Raw genomic sequence first — 25656 nt, 5'->3', positions numbered from 1 at the left:
CCGCTAGACCACACGGGGGCGTGCAGACGACTGGGTCAGGCGATGTTGGCGCGCAGCAGGGTAAGTCGCGCAGACGCAGTCGTCGGGGGCGTGCGAGGCAGAGGCCAATGCCGGATGGTGCGGTGCGACAGAACATCGACACCCGAGCGCGAGGCAGGGTTTCCCGCGAAGAGCGTGAGCACGGCCAGGAAAGCCGAGGGGGCACGCAGCTGGAACACCCGAGGGCAAGGCGCGCGCTGGAGACGGCAAAGTGTCCGAGAGTCAGCGAAGGGTCTGCTGATGGCGAGGTGCTAGCCAAGGATCCAGGTGGGCCTGCTCTACCAGCAGGAAAGGCACCGAGCGTTAGGCAGGGAGGCCTTCCGCATGTGCCTACCTTGCACCCGACCAAGGCAAAGAGAGCTGAGGGGCCGAGTGGGTTCCAGCATCGCCGAGGTGGGTTTGCCAGGAGGAGGCATCGAAGGGATGTGGCTCAGCAGCAGGGCACGACTGCAGGCTGCAGCACATCAGTGACTGGGAAGGGGCGACAGGCCCCAATTTTGAGTGCGACGACAGGGGGTTGTCAGACCCAAGCCGTGGGACGCGCAGGAGGCGCAGAGTCAGCGCGCAGAGTGGGGCGCGGAGGCACAGGAACCCCCTGGGCGCACAAGTGGGCAAAGTCAGCGTGCAAGCAGCCCGAATGGCCGAGCAAGCAGAGTAGCAGCGAGGGGCGCACGGATGGACAGCGCGGGGCGCGCAGACCGCGCCGGGCTTGCAGACAGTGCCGGGGGAGCGCGAAGGACACTGACTGCTCGGGAAGGACTGGTCAGAGCCCACATGAGGAGAAAACGGAACTGCCCGAGGGTGAAACGAGAGGGTGGTCCGCGGAGGACTGGAGGCAGTTCCGAGACTGGGTGGACGCCTTCCTCACGGCAGCGAGGACGCTGCCAGTTTAGGTGGGGGAGGGTATCACGGGGCGCGGTTCAGACCCGCAGATGGTGCCGGAAGGCGTGGCGGAGTGACGGAACATGGGGGAGTCTCACTGGGAGTTGAACCCCCCTGGGGTGTGCTAGCCAGGAGGAAGCTGCTGGCAGAAGGCTTGACACGGGCCCCTGGGCGAGCCAGCCCGCAGAGCCCCAGGCAGACAGCCCGCACAGCCCAGACGGCCAGTCTGTGCGAGGCCCAGAATGGCCCCTGCGCCCAGCGCCCAGGCAGCCTGCCTGGTGCGGCCCAAGCACCCCAGCCCGCCACTGTAGCACATCTGCTGCCTGTCCCGCCCAACAGTGCCCAAATTTTGGGACTTTCCCGCCAAAAGCCATCCCATCAGCTGCCTTGGCTTTTGGGGGGAAATTTGGGGATTTTGGAGGGAAAACCTAGTATATATATGCTTTGTAAAGTGTGTACAGCAGATTTTGGGAAATAATATCTCTCATTCACTCTCAATTCTCTCAAACTCTCTCTTCCTCTCTTCTCCCCTCTCCTTGCTGCTTGTGTGCTTGCTGGCCTAAGGCCATTTTCTGCCTGCTGTGTGTGTGTGTGCACTGTCCAGAGTGCTGGTGAGGGTGCTGTGTGCCTGCCAACCGATTAACCCCTGCTGGGTGCGTGCTGCCTGTGCTGGGTGCGTGCTGCCTGTGCTGGGTGTGAGCTGTCTGTGCTGGGTGCGTGCTGCCTGTGCTGTCCGCGGGTGAAGGTTGCGCGCTGGGGGCCGGAAGCTTTGTGGGGCTGGTTGGTAAGTTTGCATTGCATCCTGCATCATTGTGTTGCCTCTTGGTCCTTGTGGCCTTGAGTGATCAGCTGTTAGGGATTTTAGGCTGACTTGGGTTCGGTGGCCAAGCTGAGGGCGAGCCCAAGGCCGCACGGTTGGGGCGTCTGCAGAACCCCCACGTGACAGCTGCCCTTGGTTAAACAGATCCCCACCTATCGCTCAGCCAGCCATATAACGTATCGTTCACAACATCAACCCCAAACTAAGCCATGCCAAGACACCCCAAACTTAATTAATTTTGAAAATGGGAAAATTCAATATATGTTCTATCAACCAAAAAATCATGCATCAACGAACTAAATTAATTAAAATATGAGTACGATGTGATAGATAACTTACTAATTGAACTAACTTTTCCTTTTTCGATACTTTTGAAGAAATTATTGAATCTAAGTTAATGTATTTATATGATTTAATTAGTCTTATTTAAGAGAACTCCTTTTTTTTTCGTACAGATTTTTAATTTGATCCAATCACGAACCTTATATTTAGTGTCAAGTTCAATGAGAAAGTTGTCATGACTTATGGTCTCTCAATCTACATTTTTTACTATTTAGTTAGTAATAGTATTAGTATTAAATAAAAATGAGAAGGCGCGTGCAGTTAATGTTCCACCAAGTCGTGTGAAGTCAAACACGACCCAAGGGGGAACGATCCATGCTTTTCTCTCTCTCTCTCTCTCTCTCTCTTCCTATATCATCATAAGAAGTACCCAATCTCATCTGTCTCCTCTCGCATCCCCCCTTCTTCTCTATTCTCCTTCTTTCTCTTCTCTCTCTGTATATAATAGTTTATATTTTAGAAGAAAGACTTGCTATTGTTGTTGTTGATGATGTAGCTGGCTTTTGAAAGATGGGGAAGAGAAGAGAGAAATTAGCTTTGAGATCTCAAACACTACCCTCATCTCCTTCACACTCTTTCTCCTCATCATCATCATCCTCTTCCGACTTTGAGTTCACAATCTCTCTTTCCCCTCGGGCCAAGTCCTCTTCTACACTATGTCCAGCTGACGAGCTCTTCTACAAAGGCCAGCTCTTACCTCTCCACCTCTCCCCTCGTCTCTCCATGGTCCGTACACTCCTCTTAGCCTCCTCCAGCACCTCCTCCTCCTCCGACACCTCCTCCGCCACCGCCTCTCGTGACTCCACTGGCAGCTCCAACGACTCCCACTCATCTTTCACTAGTGATTTTGTTTTGCTTGCTGATAATTGTGACTCCTCCAGGCCCAGCTCGGTCACCGAAGACGATGAGTTTAAAAGGCTTAATAATGGGAACCAAACTTTTTTAAGTCATCAGGGCCAGATGAATCATCAGCAGATCAAGAAAGGCAAGTATTTCTCTTTGTCTAGATTCTCTTCTGTGTTCAAGAAGGAAAACAACAAGAACCGGGACCAGGAAAACATGCCAGCTTCTTCAGTTAAAAAGATGAGCACAACAGCAAAAGAAGTTATAAGGAAGTATTTGAAGAAAGTGAAGCCATTGTACGAGAAACTATCCCAAAAACAACAGCAAAAAATGGGAGGAATCGGGATGATTTCAGCTTTGTCATCAACAACTTCAGTTCCAGCTTCGTTCTCCATCAAACCAGAGAGATCTGCCAAAGACATAGAGAAGACCAATGCAAGGAAAGAAAGCAACAACGGTGGGATTTCCCACTCTTTCTCGGGAAACTTACGGTACCCAAGAAGGAGAAGCAGCGTGTCAAGCTGCCCATCATCGATGCGATCCTCACCAAGCCACTCTGGGGTGCTTTCTCGAAACGGGTTTCCAAGCATGGGCATGAATACGGTTCGGGTCAGTGGCGGTGGTAATGTTGGCGGCATGCACTACTCGGATACAGCATCAATGGAAGAATTGCAAAGTGCCATCCAAAGTGCTATAGCTCATTGCAAAAATTCTTTGCTCCAGAACAAAACTACTGTAGTAAGTAACGAAATTTAACGACAAATCTCTTTTCGAGTATTTGTATCGCCGCTCCTATAAGATAAAAATAACCTTACATGACGTGGTTTTCTCCGTTTCGAAATTTTAGTACTAACTAGGATTCAGCTTCTTCTTCTTCTTCTTCTTCTTCTTTTTAGTTCCACTTAGTGGATTTATGTCTTGGTTTGTTTCATGATCTTGAGCATCCAAAAAGATTAAAAACAAAAACAGAGAGAGAGAGAAAAACTTTTTTTATGTATGAGGGGAGACGAAAGTGAGAGGTAAATGTTTGCATGGTGAAATCATTGTGTAACTTTTTTTTTTTTTTGTAGCATTCCTCTTGGATTTGCTATTAACTTTGCACGAAATTTTAGGTGACATCTTTTGAATTTTAATTACAGTTATTTTATTTGTTTTTAGTGATTTGATTTTCTGTTGATAAAACGTTTACGCTCCATTTTGTCTACTTCTGTGATCTGTTTTGAATCGTAAGGTCGTTGCAGCTTCTGAAATTAATAAATTTTGTCAGCATGAGAGCAGGCTTTTTTGCGGCTGCCGCTGCTTGTTGCAGCATGATGCACCCGATGCATTGTTAGCCGGGCAATAACTTAAATAATTGTTAATAGGGTCGAAGATTTTTAAAGGAAAAATACCTTTTATTTTATATGTTTTATGCCCAATACTATACAATATATAGGCTTACATTTGATGTAAAATGTCTATAAATGTCATCATATATATGTCGTTAGTGAATTATGTGGCTATCGTTTTATTAATAATTATTAAATTTGTAAAATTTTATTTGGTTTTTATTTTTTTGTGCTTTTTATTTATTTTTACAAAAAAATAATAAAAGTATCAAGTAACCAAAGTCTAAAATTTCTTAAACATGCATATCTTAAAATCACGTTACAGTGTTTTATATTTTGAAACAATTTAAATCATTATATGTTTTTCATCAATATGATTTCAACTTAATTAAATCAAATCGAAACTCTTCGTTAAATATACCAATCAAATTATGATATGAAGGTAAATGGTAAATCAAAGTCATCTTAATAAAGAAGAAAGAGTCCACCCATTTGCTAATCAAATAATCATCTAGTTACATTGTACATGCAAAATTTAACAAACCCACGTACAAAATTCTATTAAACTTATGGACGACAAAATTCAAACCTAAAACCCAAAAATTTAAGAATTTACACTAAGACAAAGGAACTTTATGCCTTGAATCCCACAGTAATACTACTTTGAACTTACAATTATAGCGGTATTCGTTTGAATGGTGGTTGAATTTGAATTTACTCAGAAAAAAAATAAATAAATTGTTCAGATAAAAGAACTCGTGTGCAGCACTAAATTCGGGTTTTCACCTTTAAAATATGTGTTGGGTTGGACGTTTTATTCCTAGGCCCAAAACTATGAGGTACGGCAGTTAATTTGACTCTTGGTGATGTAATTATAACTTAAAAATAATGTTTTAAGTTTGGTGGAATGAGAGGCATGTGAGGAAGAGTAAATGAAGCTTCAGCTCCTACGAATCTCTGATAGAGAGTGGACGGTGCTATATTAATTGCTGTACATGAGTAGCAATGAAGTTTCTCCTTTTGGAATTTTCAAATTTAAATTTAAACATTTATTTTTTTATAAGTTCAATGTTCAACAGCTTGTCGACAAGTAAGCCTCATAATAATCCAAAATTTAAGCCACTTTCACATTGAATGAGCTGTATCGTCAATTAATTAGTTGGTGGGAGAATTCCCCCTCCCCGTCAAATAATCCAAGTTTTAACTTTTAATTCATAACATTTTTCAATTACTCTTTTAATATTTGCTCATTGTGCTTGACATGAACCTACGGTTCTATAATTTTATAAATAAATATCTATTTATTTTGTTTTTTTTCAAAATAATTTGTCTTATATCATACGTAAATAGTAATCTATTAAATCGTGAGAGAGGTATATAATTTTATAAAGATTTTACATCTAATGAAAGTTAGTAAAAAAAGAAGAAGGAAAGAACATGTAGTTTTCTTTTTGTTGCTTGATGAAAGAGAAAATGTAGTTAAATACACAAATGATAGTCAAACTAGAAGTGAATTCACATTTTTAATACTTTATTAAGTAATTTTAAAATGAGTAATGGAATGCATTGGAAAATGATTAAATTATTGATAATTTTAATTTTCAATGAATTAAATATATATCAAACAATGCTTTAGTTTTTATATATGTTCAATTTTCTTTAACTTTAAAGTAAATTGTCAATTAGACATTCTTTTAATAAAAAAAAATAAGAGGTCCTAAGTTTAAATCTCATTATGTGTGAATTTGACTTGAATTTATCCAGCTATGTGTTAATTTAATTGATTTATTTATCCAGTAATTTAAGAATATATTTTTTCATATAGACTATATGCATTTAAGATTTTATTTTGAAGTATTTTCACAAAAATGGAACTTGATAAATAATAAAAAAGCCGTGTGAGTAAATTGGCCTTAAGTTGTTTGATCCTTGAATCAAGAGAAGGGAATTGACTCGACAAAGGAAGTGCAAATCTTGGGTATCGAATGGGACGGGTAAATAAAGTCATAATGTCTCCAAAGCGTACAAATACGGCAAAACTCATTTAATTTTGACTACAAGATTCAATCAGAACCGTAGATTTGGCATAGTTTTTGTCGGTTACTGTATGTTTGCTTCTGTCTGATAAGGGGCTCAAAAAGCAGACCAAACAAAATGAAATGGACCAATCATCACCCTCTGATCTCAAGATTTTTTGGAATCTAAATGACTGATTCCCAAAAGCTGTCCAACTGATGTTTCAGTGGGACATGATATAGGATATCCTGACCACCTGATGAAAAAGGATAACTTGTGGCCATCATTTTCAGTACATATTAGTACTCTTCGTAAGCCAGGGCCCGAGAACTGGGTCCCATGCCATTGTGTTATTGGTTTGGATTAGTAGAGTTTGGTTCCACAACATCCAAATTTGTGATGTTTGGCGTTAGATTTTGCTTATCATGTACCCTGTTTTTAACCTTTTCATATTGATCTTTGTGCCATTTTGTTGGCCCTTGGTTGTTGTAGTTTCATTTTGAGTTTTTTACTTTAAAAATTTTTGAAATTATTATGTACAAATAAATAAAATTTTAATAAAACCCATTTTTTCTAATAAATTTTGAAATAAATAGTTACTCAGCTTTCTTGATTCTATAAAAATTATGTATAGAGGTTGATCGTAATTAAAAAAGATTTTAAATTTAAACCCTAATGTAAAATCTTAAATAAAATTTTCATGTGCTCGGAGATAAAAATATATGATAGAAAAATAATGAAGATTACTTCAAATAAGATTTAATGTAAAAATGCCCTTAAGTACATTCAAGATAGGGTATTCATTTTATATATAATAATATCATCTATTGTAGAATTTATTTTGCAACATAATAAATTCCACACCCACCATATAAATATTCATCAAATGAATAGACACGTGAAATTCATGAAAATCTCCCCTAGCTCTCGGTGGGAGATAGGATTGCATTTATCAGAGAAAAAGGGTACACGATGTGTAGATTTTTCTCATTTGGGAACTGGTTATCCGAAACGAATGGGATGTTAGCCTCAAAAGAAAAATATTTGAAGAATTCCCCCAGTTGTCAAGTGATAGGACGGAGATCCTAGATGAAAACAGAGACAGACAAGCCACATGCCATCACATTACTTCTTCGAAAATACAAGGCAATAATGACAACATCATAGGCAAACTTCATAAAATCTAGTGAGAGTTTTGTCTATTGTGTTGGGATAAAAGAGACTAGCTGCCTTGATAGAGGATAGGAAAACAACCCAGGGTTGTTCTTGTTCTTTGATATATTAACAGAATTGTTTGTCACGTCAGTATTGTTCATTCAAATTCGATTAATTTTGTCACAATATAATAATACCAGGGTTTTATCGTATCGAATAAAAGAGTAAAGATTTAAGTGAAAAAAATTTCATTATAATCTGAGGACTTTTTAATCATTATGCCAGAAAACAAATTGGAAGAAGTTTGGGTTTCTGATTTTTCTCCTGATTGTTTTCTTCCACTTCCACATGCTTTTGGCCGTGGCCTGAGGCTAAAACCCCAAAAGGAAAGGTAATACTTATTTGGGAAGCACAATAATAGCCTCATATCACATGCACTTATAGGGTCAACATTAAACATTTGTCCCCTCCACTTCTTCGTCATATCTGTGGCTCAAACTGGGAAGAGTTTACCAACATTTCAATCTTTTCATGTTGATGAACAAGTTTTCATTGATACGAGATTATTGCCTTATGATATTTTGATGATCCCTAGTTCGATCAGGAACATTTTTTTTCCCTCCTGTTATCATAAAAATAAATTAAATTTGCACATAATAAAATTGACATAATATTTAAATAAGTTTTTAAATTATTTAAGAAATTTTAAGTCAAAATTTATTTTTTTATTATGTTTAATTAATATCTTGTATTTTTATTTCGAATCAAATAAATTTTTATAACTAATTTATGATTAATGATTGACTAATTATCATTAGTTAAAATTTCACTTGTCATTTTATATTTACATGACATTGACATAATGCTGATGTAAAAGATGAAAAATACCATAGGATCATATTATCATATGAAATTAACATGTTACATCATCATCAATCATAATATATCAATATGTCACATTATCATCAATTATGATATGTTAGCATGCTACGTCAACGTTACGCAGTATAAAATAACAAATGATATTTTGATTAACTCAATCATTAATCATAAAGGCTTATTTGATTTAAAATAAAAGTATCAAGACTCAAAATAAAAGTACAAAGATTTGATCGAACGTAAAAAGGTGAAAAATACCATAGGATCATATTATCATATCAAATTAATATGTCACGTCATCATCAATTATAATATGTCAACATGCCACATTATCATTAGTTATGATATGTTAGCATGCTACCTTAACGTTACGCGGTATAAAATGACAAATGATATTTTGACTAACTCAATCATTAATCATAAAAGCTTAGTTGATTTAAAATAAAAGTATAAAAACTCAGAATAAAAATAGAAAGATTTGATCGAACGTAATAAAAGTATAAGAGCTTATTTGAATTGTTTTGAATAGTTTAAAAATTTTAAATTTAATACTAATAAAATTTTAATTTTAATTATTTTTTAAAAAATAATATAACAGAAAAGAATCATATAAACTATGAATTTCTCTATTAATTTCAATTAATATGCATTAATGGCATGAAATATATTGTCTGACTATTATCAAATGTAAAAAAAAAAACCCAAAGTCGACCTGTCATAGGGTTAAGCACTTAAGTTGCGTTTGATCCGTAACAGATATAAGCAATAAGAACAGGGAACTCCACCATGATCAATTATCATGGTCCTTAACAAGAAAAATAATTACGGTCCTCTCAAACATTTACTCTACTGCCTGGTTAAAGTTGTACAAATTTCGTTCAATGCAGCCATAACTACTGTGGTTAAACATTAACTTTCATAGGCCACGAAGTACTTCGGGATTAATATGCTTTAAAAAACTGTCCCTAACTTTTTACTCATGGGATTTACTTAATAGGCTATAGGCTCATCTCAGATCAGAAAATGAAGAATGTAGGGACGATCGCCCTTGGCTTTGGATGATTTCTAGCTCGGTTGGCTAGCTTTTGCTCACAATTTATGTCCTTCTTTTATTGATTCTGAAGGGTGGGCTAAGGTGCCATGTCTCGCCATAGACAATTGGAGGGTGGGTGGGAGAGAGATAACCCTAGGGCATTGGCAGCTTAAGCGATCGATGAAAAATCAACAGGAATATTAATAAATTTTAACACTATAATATGTACGTTACTGCATGATACTAAATTTTACTTTATCATCAAAGCTATCTTTTCCATACAAATTAACACACTATAGTACATGTTATTGAATGGTATTCAATTTTTTTTTTTACTTTTTTGAGCAAGAGTAATCACATAATTTTTTTTGAAAATAGAATAATCACACAATTATATCTTTGTCCTTCCATTCGCTTTTGTATTTGTTTTATTCCTTTCAATTATTTATCCATTTTAATTAATATTTAACTAAACAAACCCTTATAAAAAGAAAAACCTAATACTCACCTACAAATCAATATGTAGGTGGAGAAAATTTAAAAGAAAGTTAGAATAAATACATATAAAAAAATATAAGCATAATATTTAACAAAAAAACTCTTGAACTATTTAGTAAAATTTAACAATTTTTTATTTTTTTATTAAATTCAATTAAACCCTTATACTTTTATTTTGAACCAAATAAGTTTATTTTATTAGCAATTGATTAATTATTATTGATTAAAATATTACTTATCATTTTACACCATGTAACGTTGATATATAATATATTGACATGTTATAATGATATAACATGATATGTTGATATACTAATATTAATGTATGATAAAAATTTTATAATATTTAACTTAATATATATATATATTAAGAACCAATAATGTTATTTTGTCTAATAATTGAAATAAGGGACTACTTCGAAATATTAGTAAAACATGAAGATTGGGTTAAAGCACGACACGACACATCAAAACTTGTGCTAGAATCAAGCCCGGCGTTAAAACCTTAAGCCCAACCCAACATATCTTTGGATAACAGCTTCTGTGTATCTTCTGTCCTTGTTAAGCAAAGTGAAGAACACGCGCCACCATGGCTGGGCCTTCTTTTCTACTATAAAAGCCATGAAAGTCAACCGTTTAAGGCATGACGAGACCGGAATTGATCCGTGCAGTGGCCAACCGTTACGCTTCCCAACTGCAACTATGTTACCCCCAAACTCCCGCCTCTTTCTCCCTAGCCAAAGCCATTCACTCCAGGATGATAGCTTCTGGGTTCCACCCACGTGGCCACATTCTCAACCGTTTGATCGACGTCTACTGCAAATCATCGAGGATCGACTACGCTCGGAACCTGTTCGATAAAATTCCTGCACCAGATATAGTTTCAAGAACGTCTTTGGTTTTAGCTTATTCTACGTCGGGGAACATTAAAAAAGCGCGGGAAATGTTTGAAGAAACCCCTTTGAGTATCCGCGACAGTGTTTTTTACAACGCGATGATCACGGGGTTTTCACGTAACGAAGATGGCCATGCTTGCATCAAACTCTTTCGTCAGATGTTACGGGATGAATTTAGACCCGATAATTTTACTTTCACGAGTGTTTTGGGTGGATTGGCGCTTGTTGTTGATAGAGAAATGCAGTGTAAGCAAATGCATTGCACAGTTTTCAAGTCAGGGACGGTGTTCGTTACTTCGGTTCTGAATGCACTTGTTTCTGTTTATGTTAACTGTACATTGATGTTTGAAGCTAGGAAGTTGTTTGATGAGATGAGTGAGAAAGATGAGTTGTCGTGGACAACGATGGTTACAGGGTATGTAAAGAATGATGAACTTGATGCAGCTAGGGAGTTGGTTGATGGGATGAACGAAAAGTTGGCAGTAGCTTGGAATGCAATGATTTCAGGGTATGTGCATCACGGACGTTATGAAGAAGCTTTAGATATGTTTAGGAAGATGTATTTTATGGGAATTAAAATGGATGAATTTACGTATACTAGTATTATTAGTGGTTGTGCTCATGCTGGATTGTTTCAGCTTGGGCAGCAGGTGCATGCTTATGTTTTAAGGACAGAGGGTAAGCCTACGCCTGATTTTTCATTACCAGTGAATAATGCATTGGTTACATTGTATTGGAAATGTGATAAAGTTGATTGGGCACGTGAGGTTTTTAATAACATGCCAGTAAGGGACCTTGTTTCGTGGAATGCAATCTTATCAGGCTATGTGAATGCAGGCCGTATTGATGAAGGTATGTCATTTTTTAGGGAGATGCCAGAGAGGAATCTTTTAACATGGATTGTAATGATATCAGGATTAGCACAAAATGGGTTTGGAGAAGAGGGTTTGAAGCTGTTTAACCAGATGAAATCAGAGGGTTTTGAGCCATGTGATTATTCATTTGCAGGAGCAATCACTTCTTGTGCCATGCTAGGAGCACTAAAGCATGGACGCCAACTCCATGCTCAACTTGTCCGTCTGGGCTTTGATTCAAGCCTCTCAGCTGGAAATGCACTGATTACAATGTATGCAAGATGTGGTGCTGTGGAGGCTGCCAGTGTACTGTTCCATACTATGCCCTGTGTGGATTCAGTGTCTTGGAATGCCATGATTGCAGCTCTGGGCCAGCATGGACATGGTGTTCAAGCATTAGAACTTTTCGAGCAGATGTTGAAGGAAGGCATATTACCTGATCGGATTACTTTCCTCACAGTTCTATCTGCTTGTAGCCATGCAGGTTTAGTTAAAGAAGGGCAATATTATTTCGATTCAATGCATAGGCTTTACAGGTTAACCCCAGGTGAAGATCATTATGCCCGTCTTGTTGATCTGCTGTGTCGAGCTGGAAAGTTCTTAGAAGCAAAGGATGTTCTCACATCAATGCCCTTCGAGCCAGGTGCACCAGTTTGGGAGGCTCTTCTTGCTGGTTGCCGGACTCATGGAAATGTAGATTTGGGTATTCAAGCTGCAGAACGACTCATTGAGCTGATGCCACAACATGATGGAAGCTATGTGCTTTTGTCTAATATGTATGCTACTGCTGGACGGTGGGATGATGTGGCAAAAACACGGAAATTAATGAGAGACAGAGGAGTGCATAAGGAACCTGGTTGTAGTTGGGTGGAGGTTGAAAACAAAGTCCATGTGTTTTTGGTTGATGACGCAGTGCACCCTGAGGTGCAAGCAGTTTACAATTATCTTAGTCAATTGGTACTGGAAATGAGAAAATTAGGTTATGTTCCAGACACAAAATTTGTGCTACATGAGATGGAGTCTGACCAGAAGGAACAAGTCTTGTCTGCTCACAGCGAGAAGCTTGCAGTAGCTTTTGCACTCATGAAGCTTCCTCGAGGAGCCACAGTGAGGGTTTTCAAGAACCTTAGGATTTGTGGAGACTGCCATAATGCATTCAAGTTTATGTCAAAAGCGGTGGGAAGAGAGATTGTTGTAAGAGATGCAAAGAGGTTTCATCATTTTAGAGATTGTGAGTGCTCTTGTGGGGATTACTGGTAGCAGAGTTTTCTTGAAATCTGAGATTGGTACACCGACCATGGCAGTAATGGATTTGGAATAGTGAAAGTGGAGCCTTACACTACATATCCAACTCCTAAAAAATTTATATTTACTCGCAAAGGAATTTTACATCTATGGAAGTGAGCACAAGGAGTGAAGAGATTGCTTCCCTCGTGAGTTTTTGTTGGTGGGATTCAACTTACACACACTGGTTGCTTTGGGAAAAATTCTTTAGGATTAGATGCTAAGTTTATTTACTTGCTAAACCCACGATTATTGGATAGCTCATCCATTGGCGTAGCACAAGCATCACACCTTTGCTTTTGTACCTTTTTCACATTTATTCAGATTCATTCCTCAGGATTACAAGGTAGGGATGGCAATGGGGCAGACACCAGCATTCCATTCCGAAAAATATCTTGCGCAGATTTTTCATAGTTTTGACGCGAACTTTTTAAAAATTGTTGAAGAAATTTAGACAAAAAGCATGGGCCTACCTGTTCCGAACACATACCTTTATCAAAGCAAAAGAACTAGTTACTCCTCGTAAGAACTCAACAAGCTTGTTACACAGAACTAGTTACTCCTGGTAAGAACTCAACAAGCTTGTTACACAGGAAACGGAAACAAACAGTGGTACCATTCCATGTTGAGCTTAAAAAACAGAAAAGGAAAGAAAACAAGAGATATGAGAAGCAAGAAACAGAGTTGAACTGCCAAACAATTACAAAGCTCTGGCAGGTTGGCAGCTGAAAAAGATAGGACCCTGCATTTCTGATAATCAGTTAAAAACAAATCTCACGTTAACATAAAGGACTCCATCCCCTGCAGGTTTTTTTCAATTATTGTAAGATTCGTTACATTTTCTCCGTACTGCAAATTGAGGTGCTTCTGCATCTCCCTTTCATTTTTTTTTCTATGTAATTTTCTAATGAGTGAAAGTTGAAGGACATATAATTTAAATTTTTTCAATTATTGTACGATTCGTTACATTTTTCTGTAATTTTTAAGAGATTCATCACGTTTCATCTCACCTTCAAAATTCATATAAGGAAAGAAGATGAGGGTAGAGACCATAAAGCATATGACTTGATGGAAAATGGGGCAGCAAGGGTGTCTATGATTATGCTGAATTATTAATTTTGGTGCTCGACCAAAGTTCTACCAATTGCCTACAAAAAGTGTAACTGGCTAGTAGATTGAAATGCATGGAAATTAGCTGCTACATGTTACTCCAGCTTTAGCCGTGTCTAAAGTTGTTACCGACTGTCTTATCTTTGCTTGTCTAAAGATGTTTTTGAGTTGTCCCTAACTCGTGCATTAGCATTTTAAAAGAACCAGATGCGGACATGCACAAAATTTGTATCTAAGTATATAATTTTGTCTTTGGCTTGTGATTATATCTGCACAATATATTCAGTCGTAGTAATTATTTGCACTAGCTTCATGTTTGCCCCGCACCCAAATTTAAATGCTTCTATGCTCACTTGGTTTGAATTAAAACAAGAAATATAGTTGTTTAGTAGACAATTTCAGCGTCTAATTAGGAATGATTTGTTAGGTTATTGAAGTGCTGGAAGTGTTAGTTCTTCAAGCAAGAACAGACAATGATGACAGGCAAGAAGTTGTCAAAGACAGTCAGACAGAGTACTAGTAAGAGGTAAAAACATGAATAGGATCAATGTCCTAGTTCATTTTTCACGTTGGGATAGAAAGGGATTAGTTAGTTAAAATATATATATATATACACATACACATATATATTTTTTTGTAGGACCATTCAGGGGAAAAAGAAAGATCATGATTGATGAAGGGAAATTCTGGGTTGATCAAAGCCAAGGCAGCGCAAATTTTATTCTTCGAACTTGAAAGGCCAAAGGGCAATGATGCAGTTGAGGTGGACCAATTCAAGTTGCTGTGTTGGCCACTTGGCCTGCTGGGTGTGTCCCCATGCAGCCATGCTTCTTATCCTTTTCAAGTGGGTCAAATTCTATTTCCTCAACAGAAACAATCTTAGCTTCACCTTGAAACTTGTCACAAACCCCAGAAAATGAAGAAGGAAGAAGAAGAAACATGTGACAAATGATGGAACAGTTTGGCTCAAGTGTGAAGCTAGATATCTTCGCTCTTCGTGATCAGGTTTTGACGCAATTTTTGATGGCAATTTCAGCCAGTCTGTTTCATTGCCTGACTGACAAGGCCTTCAGGCTTCCATTAATAAGCATAATAATATATGATCTTGATCAGAGTTAGTTAGCTAATCAAACTTGGTCATAGTCAAAACCTCATACAGTGTCCTCTCTCTGTCTGTTTCTAGCAGCTGGTCAGCTATCAAACAGAGAGCTGAAAAATAATAGCAGCATCTACAAGCAAGAGGGTTTATGCTGTACCAGCTAAGCTTTTGCATGAAACAAGACTATGGTTAGTAATTAATTTAACAGAAAAAAAAAATTATTAATGGTCCCCCACTCTTTGCACAGTTTAGCCACATTGGCCTGCCATGCTTTTGCCTTGGAGTCTGTACGGGATCAATTGTATTTTCCCAAAACAACCAAAAGTTTTTAAGGTCCCCATGACCCCAAAGGTAACTATATCAGATGGGCCTGTGAACAAGGTACTAAATTCTTGTCTGTTGACCTTTTCCTCTTGTCTCTTACAGCAGTAATTAAGCTGTCATGATAAAAGGGTACTCCTCCATTGCTACATGTCCCACTTGCTTCGATTGCATTGCGTAAATTTCAACGTAAAGTTTATAATTCAATGGGAAGATATCTCTGAAAGAGCCTTCTTTTTTTCTTTTTGTAGGAAACATTGAAATGAATGGTAAACCACTGCAAGCTTTATGGTTATGGGGAGAAAAAGAAAGCAAATTGAAAATGAAAGGATTGAATTGAAGTACCCACCTGGACCAAGAAAGTCACAGCAAGAATCCCAAATAGTTAATCTTAATTTTGTTTGCTAATCACATGTTAAGTATCAGTTGTTTATTCAGGGTGTTTGAGCTTTAAGACATTATTGTCTCCCTCTATTATGGAACAGAATAATCAACTCAAAGATTTACCATTATGTTAATTATTAGCTGTCTGGATTTAATTAGAGATGTGCAAATCTTGAAGGTAGCTTTTCAGGAACCGGACATGATATCTACCACTTGAATTATTTTTTTCGATGACCGAAAATACCCTTATACCGATAGGGAAAATAACAAGGTATACCATAAGGGTCAAAGCTAATTCAAGGGGTACATTGGTCAATAAAAGACTAACCTTATATGTAGTTGATTCAGTTGTCACATGGGTAGAAATTACTCTCATGTGATCACATGCTGGAGACTCCTTCCATGTTATTATCCTGTAGGCAGAAAAGAGTCAAACAAACAAAGCTTTATCTCCCTTGACTGATCCAATTTAATTAATTATTAATCAACTGCCACCATCATTAAAGCTTAAAAACTTAAAAGATAAGCAGATAACCTATATAATTCTTTTTCCATCTTTTGCTGCTCTTGCTTTCCCTCTTAAAGCCAAGACCAATACCATCATAACGAAATCTTCAACTCACTGAAAATTTAACTTTCTTTTTTAATTATTGCTAAATGCTAAAACATTTATTTTTTATTTAATATGGGTTTTCATAAATTAATTATTCACATTTTGGTAACGTGTCTTTTTTTTTCTATCACTAGTAAATTCTTGTAACGGTCATCTTAATCTGCAATAACCTGGAATGTATATATTTTTCTCTCATCACTCTTTTCAAAGTTTACCCGGGAAGCAAAGAAAATTACATGCCCAATGACTAACTGTAAATGTTTTTTTTTTTTTTTTAACAAATGGTATCTCTTTTTCCAGCCACCAATTGTGAGAGATGCCAGCTTCAGGACAGGAATGGAACAGGAAATTTCTTAGTTTTTACTTTTTCTCAAGAAAGAGAGAGAAAAAAGAATGAGGGAAATGATGGTTTAGAATTGCATGCAAAACCCAAAGGGAGAAATCCTTTTTGTCCTGTACTTCTCGTGGAGAAGTATCCATGTGCTGTTTTCAATATACTAAACACCACATTAGCTCACTTGTTTCGGCTTCACCAGACCACTTAGTTTTTATAATCTCACCGTCCACTCCATTTACTAACAAAGTAACACTAACAAAACAAAAGTGATGAGAAATAAATAAATAATAAAAGTTTACAGCAAAGAAACTCTTAAAAGGCATCTTCCCCCCCTTTATAAATCACAAATCCCATGCATATCTCATTCAGACAGGAACACACCCCACAGGCCAAATTTCCAAAAAATTATATTTTGTCCATTGATTTCCTGAATCCAAAGAATGGCCCCGGAAGCTGTTCAGGCAACCTCTAGAACTATCGAGCCAACTTCAAGTCCCCGGATTTCTTTCTCTGCTGATTTCCTTGATGAAAACAACTTCATTTCCATCAACCCACATTCTCAAAATGAAGAAAACGGGCAAGACAAAGGGAAGGAGGCCAAGGAGTGGGAGAAAGACAAGGCAAGAGCTGCAGAATTTGAGTTCCTTTCAAGCAACGTGAGCAGCCATGCCATGTTGACAGCGGACGAGCTTTTCTTTGAAGGAAAGCTGCTTCCCTTTTGGCAAATGCAGCATTCCGAGAAGCTCAACAAAATCAGCCTTAAAACCAAAGCTTCTGAAGAGGAAGGGGAGGAAGAAGTTAACAAGGAGGAGAGTAGGGTGAGTTGGTTTGTGGACGATGACCCATCTCCAAGGCCACCGAAATGTACTGTATTGTGGAAAGAGTTGCTGAGGCTGAAGAAGCAGCGCGCTTCTTCTTTATCCCCATCGTCTTCTTCCTCTTCAACATCGTCTTCTTCGAGCTCGCTGGCTGACATAGCTACAGCAGAAGAAGGAAAAGAAGGGTCTGGGAATCGAGATAAGCATGTGAAGAGGATAAAGAAAGGGTTGGAAAGAACAAGATCAGCAAGCATTAGGATAAGGCCAATGATAAATGTGCCCATTTGCACACAAGTGAAAAGCAGCGCACTGCCTCCTCTGTTTCCCCTTAAGAAAGGAAGATTAGAGAGGTGAAGCAAACAGAGCCATAGTCGAGTTTGATCTGGAAACTTAGGCTTGATCAATATGTTCATTTGTTTTTCATTTCATTTTCAAATTTTAAACCCCTCACCCCACCCGTTTTTTTATTTTTATTTTTTTCTGTTCTTTTACGTTTAGATAAATCTTGAATATGATGAGTGGTAGTCGGATGTATTACAATGTAAATGTTGACTAGTATTTGTTGGTTATTTCATCAACAAAAATAACTTTATAAATTTACTTTTTCCTTTAATCAGCTAGAGTTGCATTTCGTCAGGATCTAATCGATTAGCTGGTGGAAAGTGAGCAGTCATACCACATGCAGGATGCAGAGTTTGCGAAGTTTCAGGGTCCCACCCTGAAACATCAGCCTAAGGAGTCTGATCAATGGTCTAACACCTATGAATCTCAGAATTATTTTTGGCAAAAGCAGGAAAGATCCGGAAAAGCAAATGCTTCTTTGATTCCCCATTTATGCGCTTTGAAAGGTGCTTTGCTTCAGTGCATCTGAGCATTATAGCACCAAGTATCCATCCTAATTTCAATTTTGTTTTTATGCCATTTGCGATGGAGAGTTGATTGGTTTCACGAGCACCAAAAGCATTTTGTTTTAATATAGCAACTGAACCTTCACTATGGATGCTGATGAGGGAAAGCTAAATTTTAAATTTTAAAACACTAGGCAGGACTCTTCTTACCAACAAAAAATACATCTTCTGAACCACAAAAATGGTGTTAAGTCAGTCAACGTTATTCCCCGGCAAGCAATGTGAGGAGTAAAAGCCACAACCAATCCAACCACATGATGTTACAAAAGCACTCACGACTGTACACCCATGGCAAACATATACAAAACTATATGAAAATTACAAACAATTATTGAGGTACAATTTCATGATTTGAAATTCTAGCAAATAAAGAATCATACTGACTGAATATGGACAAGAATTTCTAGTATAAAACTGTGGATGCTCCAAATATGAGAATGCCAACAAGAGAAGGCCAAATATGAGAGCATTATAGCCAAAGGGAAAATAATGGTGAAACTTCCAGCACAATTTTCAAACCAGCATGTTACCAATCAGATACCGAACAAATATAGACACAGGCAATTGGGTGAAATCATAGTAATTTGACCATTCCAGTCGTGGAAGTTACCTCTGGACGCATGTACAATCTACTTAAGAAGGTGGTGGGGACAAAAACTGATTTCCAGAAGTCCTAAAACAAATTGAAAGTTTAGTTTAAGCAGGCAGCTTATGATTTTTTTTTTTCAAAAAAAAAAAAAGCTGGAACTTTGTAAGTTAAGATTGACATGACTAGTGTGAATTTAAACTTACCTAACTTCCAGCCCTGATCTTCCAACAAGCCTATCAGGTATGCTGCCAGTCAGATTGTTGTTTTGCAAGAATCTACAAGACACAAAGAACTAAGTCAGGTACAGAGAGTCAAATCAGGCTTTCGCATTCACTAACCAGTAAAACAATACATATGGAGAGAAATAATTAAAGTTACATGCACATGTGTTGTCATTCACAGCATTAATGAAAACTAGATATGGGAGTTGAATCTCACCACATTATACATTTTCTCAGGACTCAACACTTGGCTTTTGTAAATCTAATAGTTATATGATAGTGAAGGATGGCGAGTTTATAATGTTTAAGCTACTAAATTTGTACATATAGTAAAGTTTCCACATGATATTGCATTGGAAGGTTGAAGTAATTGGGAAACTAGCTAGCCAGAGGACCTGTTTCGGCTTTCTGTGCTGCATAGTAATATTGACAAAATTTTGAACTCTAATCAGAAAATCAAATAAGTTGACCAGTCTGCCATAGTTCCAACGAAATGGTTTTAAAATCTCAAGTTCAGAAAAAAGAGGTTTAGTGTACATTTGAAACCACCATTAACAACTACCAAGCAACAGTTGCGAGACAATAATAGAAGCGTGATTGAGTAAATAAAAGAAAAAAAGAAATACAGATCAGAATTTCATACTGCATACAACCACAAATATTAAGCACACGCATGAAGGACCACAGACTATATGAAATAGTAGCTGTTGCCTCCAGTAAATTGGATGGATCACATGTCAATCCTACAAAACTCATGCAATTTATGGCTCTATGAACAAGCATATCTTTGAGGTCATGTCATTCTCTATCAAATGCAGGTAAGAAACCATGTGCAATAGACCAAGTACATGGGTCCAATAACGATAAGCTCAGAGGTCAGGTACATGGCAAGTCCATCAAAAAGGATGATAAGACACGTAAACTGTTGAGCCCAAAAGTTCCTACTACATTCATCTTCCATTGTTCAATGATGCAAAGTAAAAATTACACAAGGTAAGACAGTGTCAATCTGATAAAGTTACAGCATGATGCATCTACTCTCTCAAATATATACAAACAAATTTCTTTACTCTAAATTTCTCAGACGACTTGAATATAACAGTTAGCCAATATCCTCCAGAGATATTTTTTTGTTTTATTACTTCTTCTCCAAGTAAAAGTTTTATTATAAAGTATACACGCAAGACTTCAGTATCAGCTTACTTTCTCATCTCTGATTTCAGGAAATAATTTTACTCATCATTCTTTTCTAATATCATCTTAGACGTAAAATCCATTATATTTGGCCTATATTTAAAATAAGACTAGGTCATTACATTTCCCAGAACTAAAATTCTAAAAATGATTAATTGGTTTCAAGTGGGAACAAAATTCTTTTAAGCAGGTTTTAGGTCCATTCAATGCTAAGACCAAACATATAATGATCTGAAACTTCAACACTATCATTCTGCTAAACACAGCACTTAAAGAATCCAAGGTTTCAATGCTGCAGGACAATAAGTGAAGGTACCTTATTATCTATATGATTATAAAAATAAAAAATGAAACTCAATCTACTAAACGTGGAGATGATGAAAACACAGCAAGCTAACAACACTTAAATGGACACATCTTGATCTGGATAACATGGATGTCCCCCATAAAATATACCATTGGAAAGATAAATATCATCTTCATTCTTCTTTCAGAAGGAGTGTCCCCTCCACCAATAATTACTTTTTGCTACTAGCATCCAGCTATGATAAACAAGGTGCTGAGACCAGAAACAATCTACAAATAATAGCCTCAAAAATCACTTGCATCAAGCCCTTTACAGCTATGATGCTTTCATTATTGAAAAGCATCATTTTCTGTACTCTCCCTACACTACGCAAGCCTTAAAGCTGTTCATTGGGATACTTTTGGATCAAAAAAGAGCAAAAGAAAGAAAATGTTTCCTAAAACTTTTCAAGAATAAATTCATAAAGTTTGAGTAGTTTAATTCAATGGGATGACCTCCCTGTACAAGGTTTGAAGACAAACAGAAATTTAATTGGGTATTGTATTATGGCTTAAAGGATAGCAACAACTCTAAAACAGTTTTACGATGCGACAAATGTCCAAAAGTAGAAATCTACAGATCTTTTAGCTCTTATGGTCAATGTAAGCCAAACAATTCTTATTGTAACAAGACCAAAGCTAAGACACATTGGCTTCCCAGCATTGATGCTTTAAGACTCGTGTAGCACCAACATATGCTTATCAATTTGCATTTTACATGATTAATTTAGCCACCAAGTACCAGTGCTTGACAAGTTGAAAGTTTCGTGCCATATAACCAAAATTGTTATATTACCAGCATTGATGCTTTATTAATTCTTGTTCTGTTAGCATCTATATACCAAAATAAGTTCCATATAACCAAAATTGTACACATTAAACTCAACAAATTTCACATTCACTTGAATATTCAGGTAACTAGCCTGGACCTGGACCAGAAACTCAAACTTAAATTTTACAATAGCAAACTACTACTGATTCTTTCTTTCTTTTACTAACAAGTGGCAAACAGATGTCAATTTAACTCTCCTCATTTTAACCAATTCTGATCTAATTCTGTTATAGAATTGCAGATGAGGGTTCTAAAACACTTTTGATTAAGTCAACACATGTACATGGAATATAGTTCTTCATCTGCTAGAGTACTCCATTGATGGTAATGTTTCTTATACCTTATACCTAGAGAGAATGACATATATGCATCTAAATGACGCAAGACCCAAATATATATATATATACAAGAGATTAGGTAGACAGCAATGACTATCCACAGTATGTAATAGTTACATGATGAGGACATAAACCTCTTAATGAACTAATGAGAAAGATGACCAAAATGCCTGAAGCAAAATCTGATGAAAAAAAGGACCTCTACAGTCCAAGACCTTTTCAAAGCCAACAAACACCTCGATAAATTGATAGAGATACCTCCTAAAGTTCTCAAGCACCTTTTTTCCTGCTCATTATTCTTGTTCAAAATTATAACAAGAAGCAAACAGGAAGTCAAAAACCTCATGGCTGAATGATATAAAAACAAAATGGTTATGAGTGACAGGAACATACAGAATCTTAAAGAGTTAGAGGATTTCATTTCATTATGAACTAAAACTGGATGATTATAATACTTTTAACAAGCTAGTACATGTAAATACTTGTTTTTTATTTATTTTCAAATAACAATTGTATTAAATTAAAACGGTTTTAAAGTACAAAGTTTGATATATAAATAATCAAAATTTTGTAATATTAATCTATAAATTATTCAATACTATTAGAATTAAGAAAAATATTTTTGATGAAAGTCATTCAATGCAAATAGAATCCTTATTTACAAATTGAGTAAATATTTTCAATTAATATTTATAAGAAAAATATATAATATGATAATTTAAAATATAATGAACAAATAATGGTCAATCAAAAGTTTTACCAACATTCGTACTTTTATATATATATATATATATATATACTACAGATAATTTAAATAGAATATGAATTAATTTAACATCTAACATAATTACTGAATACTGATAAATTATTAATGAATTAGCCACACTAAAAGTATTTTAAATGAATTAAAACTTGATTAAAAACTTGAAAAAAGACATCTGTATTATAGAGGTAAGAATCATCAATAATAGGCTTCAGGCATGACAGAGTTAATATACTGAGTGCAACTTAATGACATTTGCCAAGAAGTATAAAGATGTCAAGAAGTTGACCATAAATATAAAAGACTACGGAGTGTAATGACGATGAAAACGTGCTAGCTAATGAGAGAATGACTTACAGTTCACGCAACCTTCCAAGGTCTCCTAGTGATGAGGGAATCTCTCCTCTGAGTTGATTGTCTTCCAAATGCCTTTAACAGAGAGTGCCATATATTAGATATAGGTTTCATAAAAAGCTATAAGACAATTCTTTATGAATGGCCATATACCAACAATTTAGGCTGCCAAATCAATCAAAGGGAAAAAAGCAAAAGAAAATTGTACACTTACAATATTTCTAGCAGCTTTAACGAACTAAGATCAGGTATTACTCCCGATAAACTGTTATTACCGAGCAAACTGTTGGGGGCATGATAGATTCAATTAGAATGTTATTATATTTGAGTTTCATTACTTGAAATTTAGTTCTACCAGCTTACATGCCACTCAGTGCAGTTAAATTAGAAATGCTTGGTGACAGTGATCCCGAAAGACCCATACTAGTCAGGTTCCTGAAAACAAGTGAAAATAAAATTAAGTCATTTGAGCAACAGTAATTGATGCGTAAACGGCACATAACTGCATCTTAACTAACTCACAAAGCAATAACACGAATTCGTTCACCCTCAGAGCATGTAACCCCAGTCCACGAGTAATTAAGGGGCAAACAAGGATCACCGTTCCAATCAAATGGAAGGTTGTGCAGACTGTTTTTCATTTCTTCTAAAGCTCTTACTGCAACACAAAATTGGGATCCTTTTTAATGAAACACTTAAAAGGGAATGAGGAATTCAAACAGTAATAACTATTATTAGTTTATAGATATATAAATGGGAAGGTACATAAGATAAGAATGTAAGCATCTAGCTCCATTTTAACCTAAATGTTCATTCTTGATCATTAAGGGTGCAATGCAGCCAGCAACAGACAATCACAGAAAATCAGTTGGAGCTCTTCTACAGAAAGAAATTCAATTTGATTTACACAACAGGAGGTAGAAATCATTAGCAACCATACCATCCCTCGTATGAGTTCTTCCTCCAAGGCGAAGCACGTTAAAGATCTCCCCAGCATTGATCAAAGGACTATTTGAATTGGCAGCCGGACTCAATGTTATCTTTGTAGGACCGCCAAGGGGCCACCTCGTTGCAAAGACAGCAGCTCCTTCTGAAGTCACATTCAAATTGCCATAATACCTTACATCATTTATGTGTATGTCAAGCACCCTCGAACTTGATGATATTGGCTCACTATTATCCGCAAAATACAAAGCAATGTAATAAGTCGAGTTTGGAATTGACAAAGGTGGCCATCTCAACTCCAGGGGCTCCAATTGGGCTGTAGAAAGTGCTCTTTCAAATACTTTTGAAGGGGGTACATTCCAGAACCCAGAAACAGGCGGAGTGTTATTGCTTGATATAACATGAACATTTTCTTCATATGGCTCCCAATATCGATCAAATTGATCATCAGGGTATCTAGTCATACCAAAAAAACACTCATATTCAGCAAAATCAGTGAAAGCATCTGCAACAAACAACTACAACTCCAAAATTCAAAATTTTTAAAAGTGAGAGAAACGAATATAACTCACTTTTTTCATAAGTTACAACTAAAATCAACAAAAAATATATAACAAGCATACAATAAAAAGGCGCCTTCAAGAAACTGCTCAATTCGCAATTTCCTCCAAAAATTCCCTGTAAATGACCAAGAAAAATAAAAAACAGGGAAAAATTTAACTCCATGAAACTTCAACTTACCTAATAATGGATCCATTATGTCCAAAACTGTGCCTAGCAACCAAACCCAAAGCAAGAGAATCAAAATCCGTAGTGTTATAAAGCGAATCCCCCAAAATCAGCATTTCCAAACTCGAAATAAAGGGGTCGGACTCCGTATACGTATTCGGAGCAATGCAAACACTCATTGTATTTCCTTTAGCTTTAAACACTCCTTCGTAATACGACGACAAGCCTTTTTGATAATCCTCAGTCGTGTTCACCACGCTCCAAAACGTGCCGTCCACTATCTGATCGAAAACGGGAGGCGAAGGAAAATTCAAGCCGTTGACTCCGCCGTAATAGTAAGTTGTCCTGATCAGGTATCGTGCGGTGCGGTAGACCCGCGCCACGTAGCAGAACTTGCGGCGGAGATTGTTTTGGAGAGGGAACGATCGAACGGTGGAGAGAGTTGGGACGAGGCCGGGGACCGTCAGGTTTATAGAAGTTCCAGTGGATATGAAGTCGTCGTCGGGAAGCCATTCTCGCCCGTCGATAACTGACTTGCCGGCTGCGCCGCAATCAATTAAATATCCTAAAATATGAAAAAAGAAATGAAGTTTTGATTAGAGGAGGATAGAAATGGAAATATTTGAAAAGAGGGAGGAGAGGCAAGGGAAATGATTCAATTACCTCTGAGGGGCTGTTGGGAGAGGGAAAGGGAGAGAAAGGAGAGGAAAAGAGAGGAAAGGAAGAGGCGGAAAGGAGAGGACATGGTGGAAGAGGAAGGATTACGGACATGAAAGAGTTGAAGGAATTTTCAGATAAGGAGTGGAGTTGTTTTCCTTTGTTTGTTGCGTTTTGAGTTGAGGGTAGTTGAATGAGTCATGCAAGAAAGGAATAGGAGAGAGTGGGGC

The 25656-nt window shown here is 37.2% G+C and overlaps 4 protein-coding genes across 4 annotated transcripts; 3 read left to right on the top strand and 1 right to left on the bottom strand.

Annotated features, from left to right (window-relative positions):
* Nucleotides 1-2486: 2486 nt before the first annotated feature.
* On the top strand, nucleotides 2487-4013 carry MAKR1 (membrane-associated kinase regulator). Its single transcript, XM_007034632.3, has one exon. It carries the CDS (start codon nucleotides 2594-2596, stop codon nucleotides 3680-3682), a length of 1089 nt encoding a protein of 362 aa, XP_007034694.3. The 5' UTR covers nucleotides 2487-2593; the 3' UTR covers nucleotides 3683-4013.
* Nucleotides 4014-10357: 6344 nt separating this feature from the next.
* On the top strand, nucleotides 10358-13260 carry LOC18602944 (Pentatricopeptide repeat (PPR) superfamily protein). The gene has a single exon (XM_007034631.3). It carries the CDS (start codon nucleotides 10479-10481, stop codon nucleotides 12843-12845), a length of 2367 nt encoding a protein of 788 aa, XP_007034693.1. The 5' UTR covers nucleotides 10358-10478; the 3' UTR covers nucleotides 12846-13260.
* Nucleotides 13261-17081: 3821 nt separating this feature from the next.
* On the top strand, nucleotides 17082-18164 carry LOC18602943 (uncharacterized). Its single transcript, XM_018120072.2, has one exon. It carries the CDS (start codon nucleotides 17174-17176, stop codon nucleotides 17903-17905), a length of 732 nt encoding a protein of 243 aa, XP_017975561.1. The 5' UTR covers nucleotides 17082-17173; the 3' UTR covers nucleotides 17906-18164.
* A 517-nt stretch (nucleotides 18165-18681) lies between these two features.
* LOC18602942 (Leucine-rich repeat (LRR) family protein) lies at nucleotides 18682-25656 on the bottom strand. Its single transcript, XM_018120071.2, has 9 exons — nucleotides 25433-25656; nucleotides 24782-25334; nucleotides 24036-24496; nucleotides 23618-23753; nucleotides 23459-23530; nucleotides 23310-23378; nucleotides 23099-23170; nucleotides 19252-19323; nucleotides 18682-19132 (listed from the first exon to the last, which is right to left on the bottom strand). The coding sequence occupies exons 1-9, from the start codon at nucleotides 25512-25514 to the stop codon at nucleotides 19093-19095; spliced, it is 1557 nt and encodes a 518-aa protein (XP_017975560.1). The 5' UTR covers nucleotides 25515-25656; the 3' UTR covers nucleotides 18682-19092.

The sequence above is a fragment of the Theobroma cacao genome, chromosome 4, assembly GCF_053813885.1.
Source record: "Theobroma cacao isolate CCN51 chromosome 4, ASM5381388v1, whole genome shotgun sequence".
NCBI lineage: Eukaryota > Viridiplantae > Streptophyta > Magnoliopsida > Malvales > Malvaceae > Theobroma > Theobroma cacao.
The sequence above is the reverse complement of the archived record's forward strand: the minus strand, read 5'-3'. Positions and strand labels throughout refer to the sequence as shown.

Coding starts and splice junctions, on each gene's coding strand:
- MAKR1 (XM_007034632.3), top strand. CDS start 2,594: ATGGGGAAGAGAAGAGAGAAATTAGCTTTGAGATCTCAAACACTACCC.
- LOC18602944 (XM_007034631.3), top strand. CDS start 10,479: ATGACGAGACCGGAATTGATCCGTGCAGTGGCCAACCGTTACGCTTCC.
- LOC18602943 (XM_018120072.2), top strand. CDS start 17,174: ATGGCCCCGGAAGCTGTTCAGGCAACCTCTAGAACTATCGAGCCAACT.
- LOC18602942 (XM_018120071.2), bottom strand. CDS start 25,514: ATGTCCTCTCCTTTCCGCCTCTTCCTTTCCTCTCTTTTCCTCTCCTTT. Junction 25,335..25,432: donor CTCCCAACAGCCCCTCAGAG/GTAATTGAATCA, acceptor TTCATATTTTAG/GATATTTAATTGATTGCGGC. Junction 23,531..23,617: donor CGAATTCGTGTTATTGCTTT/GTGAGTTAGTTA, acceptor ACTTGTTTTCAG/GAACCTGACTAGTATGGGTC.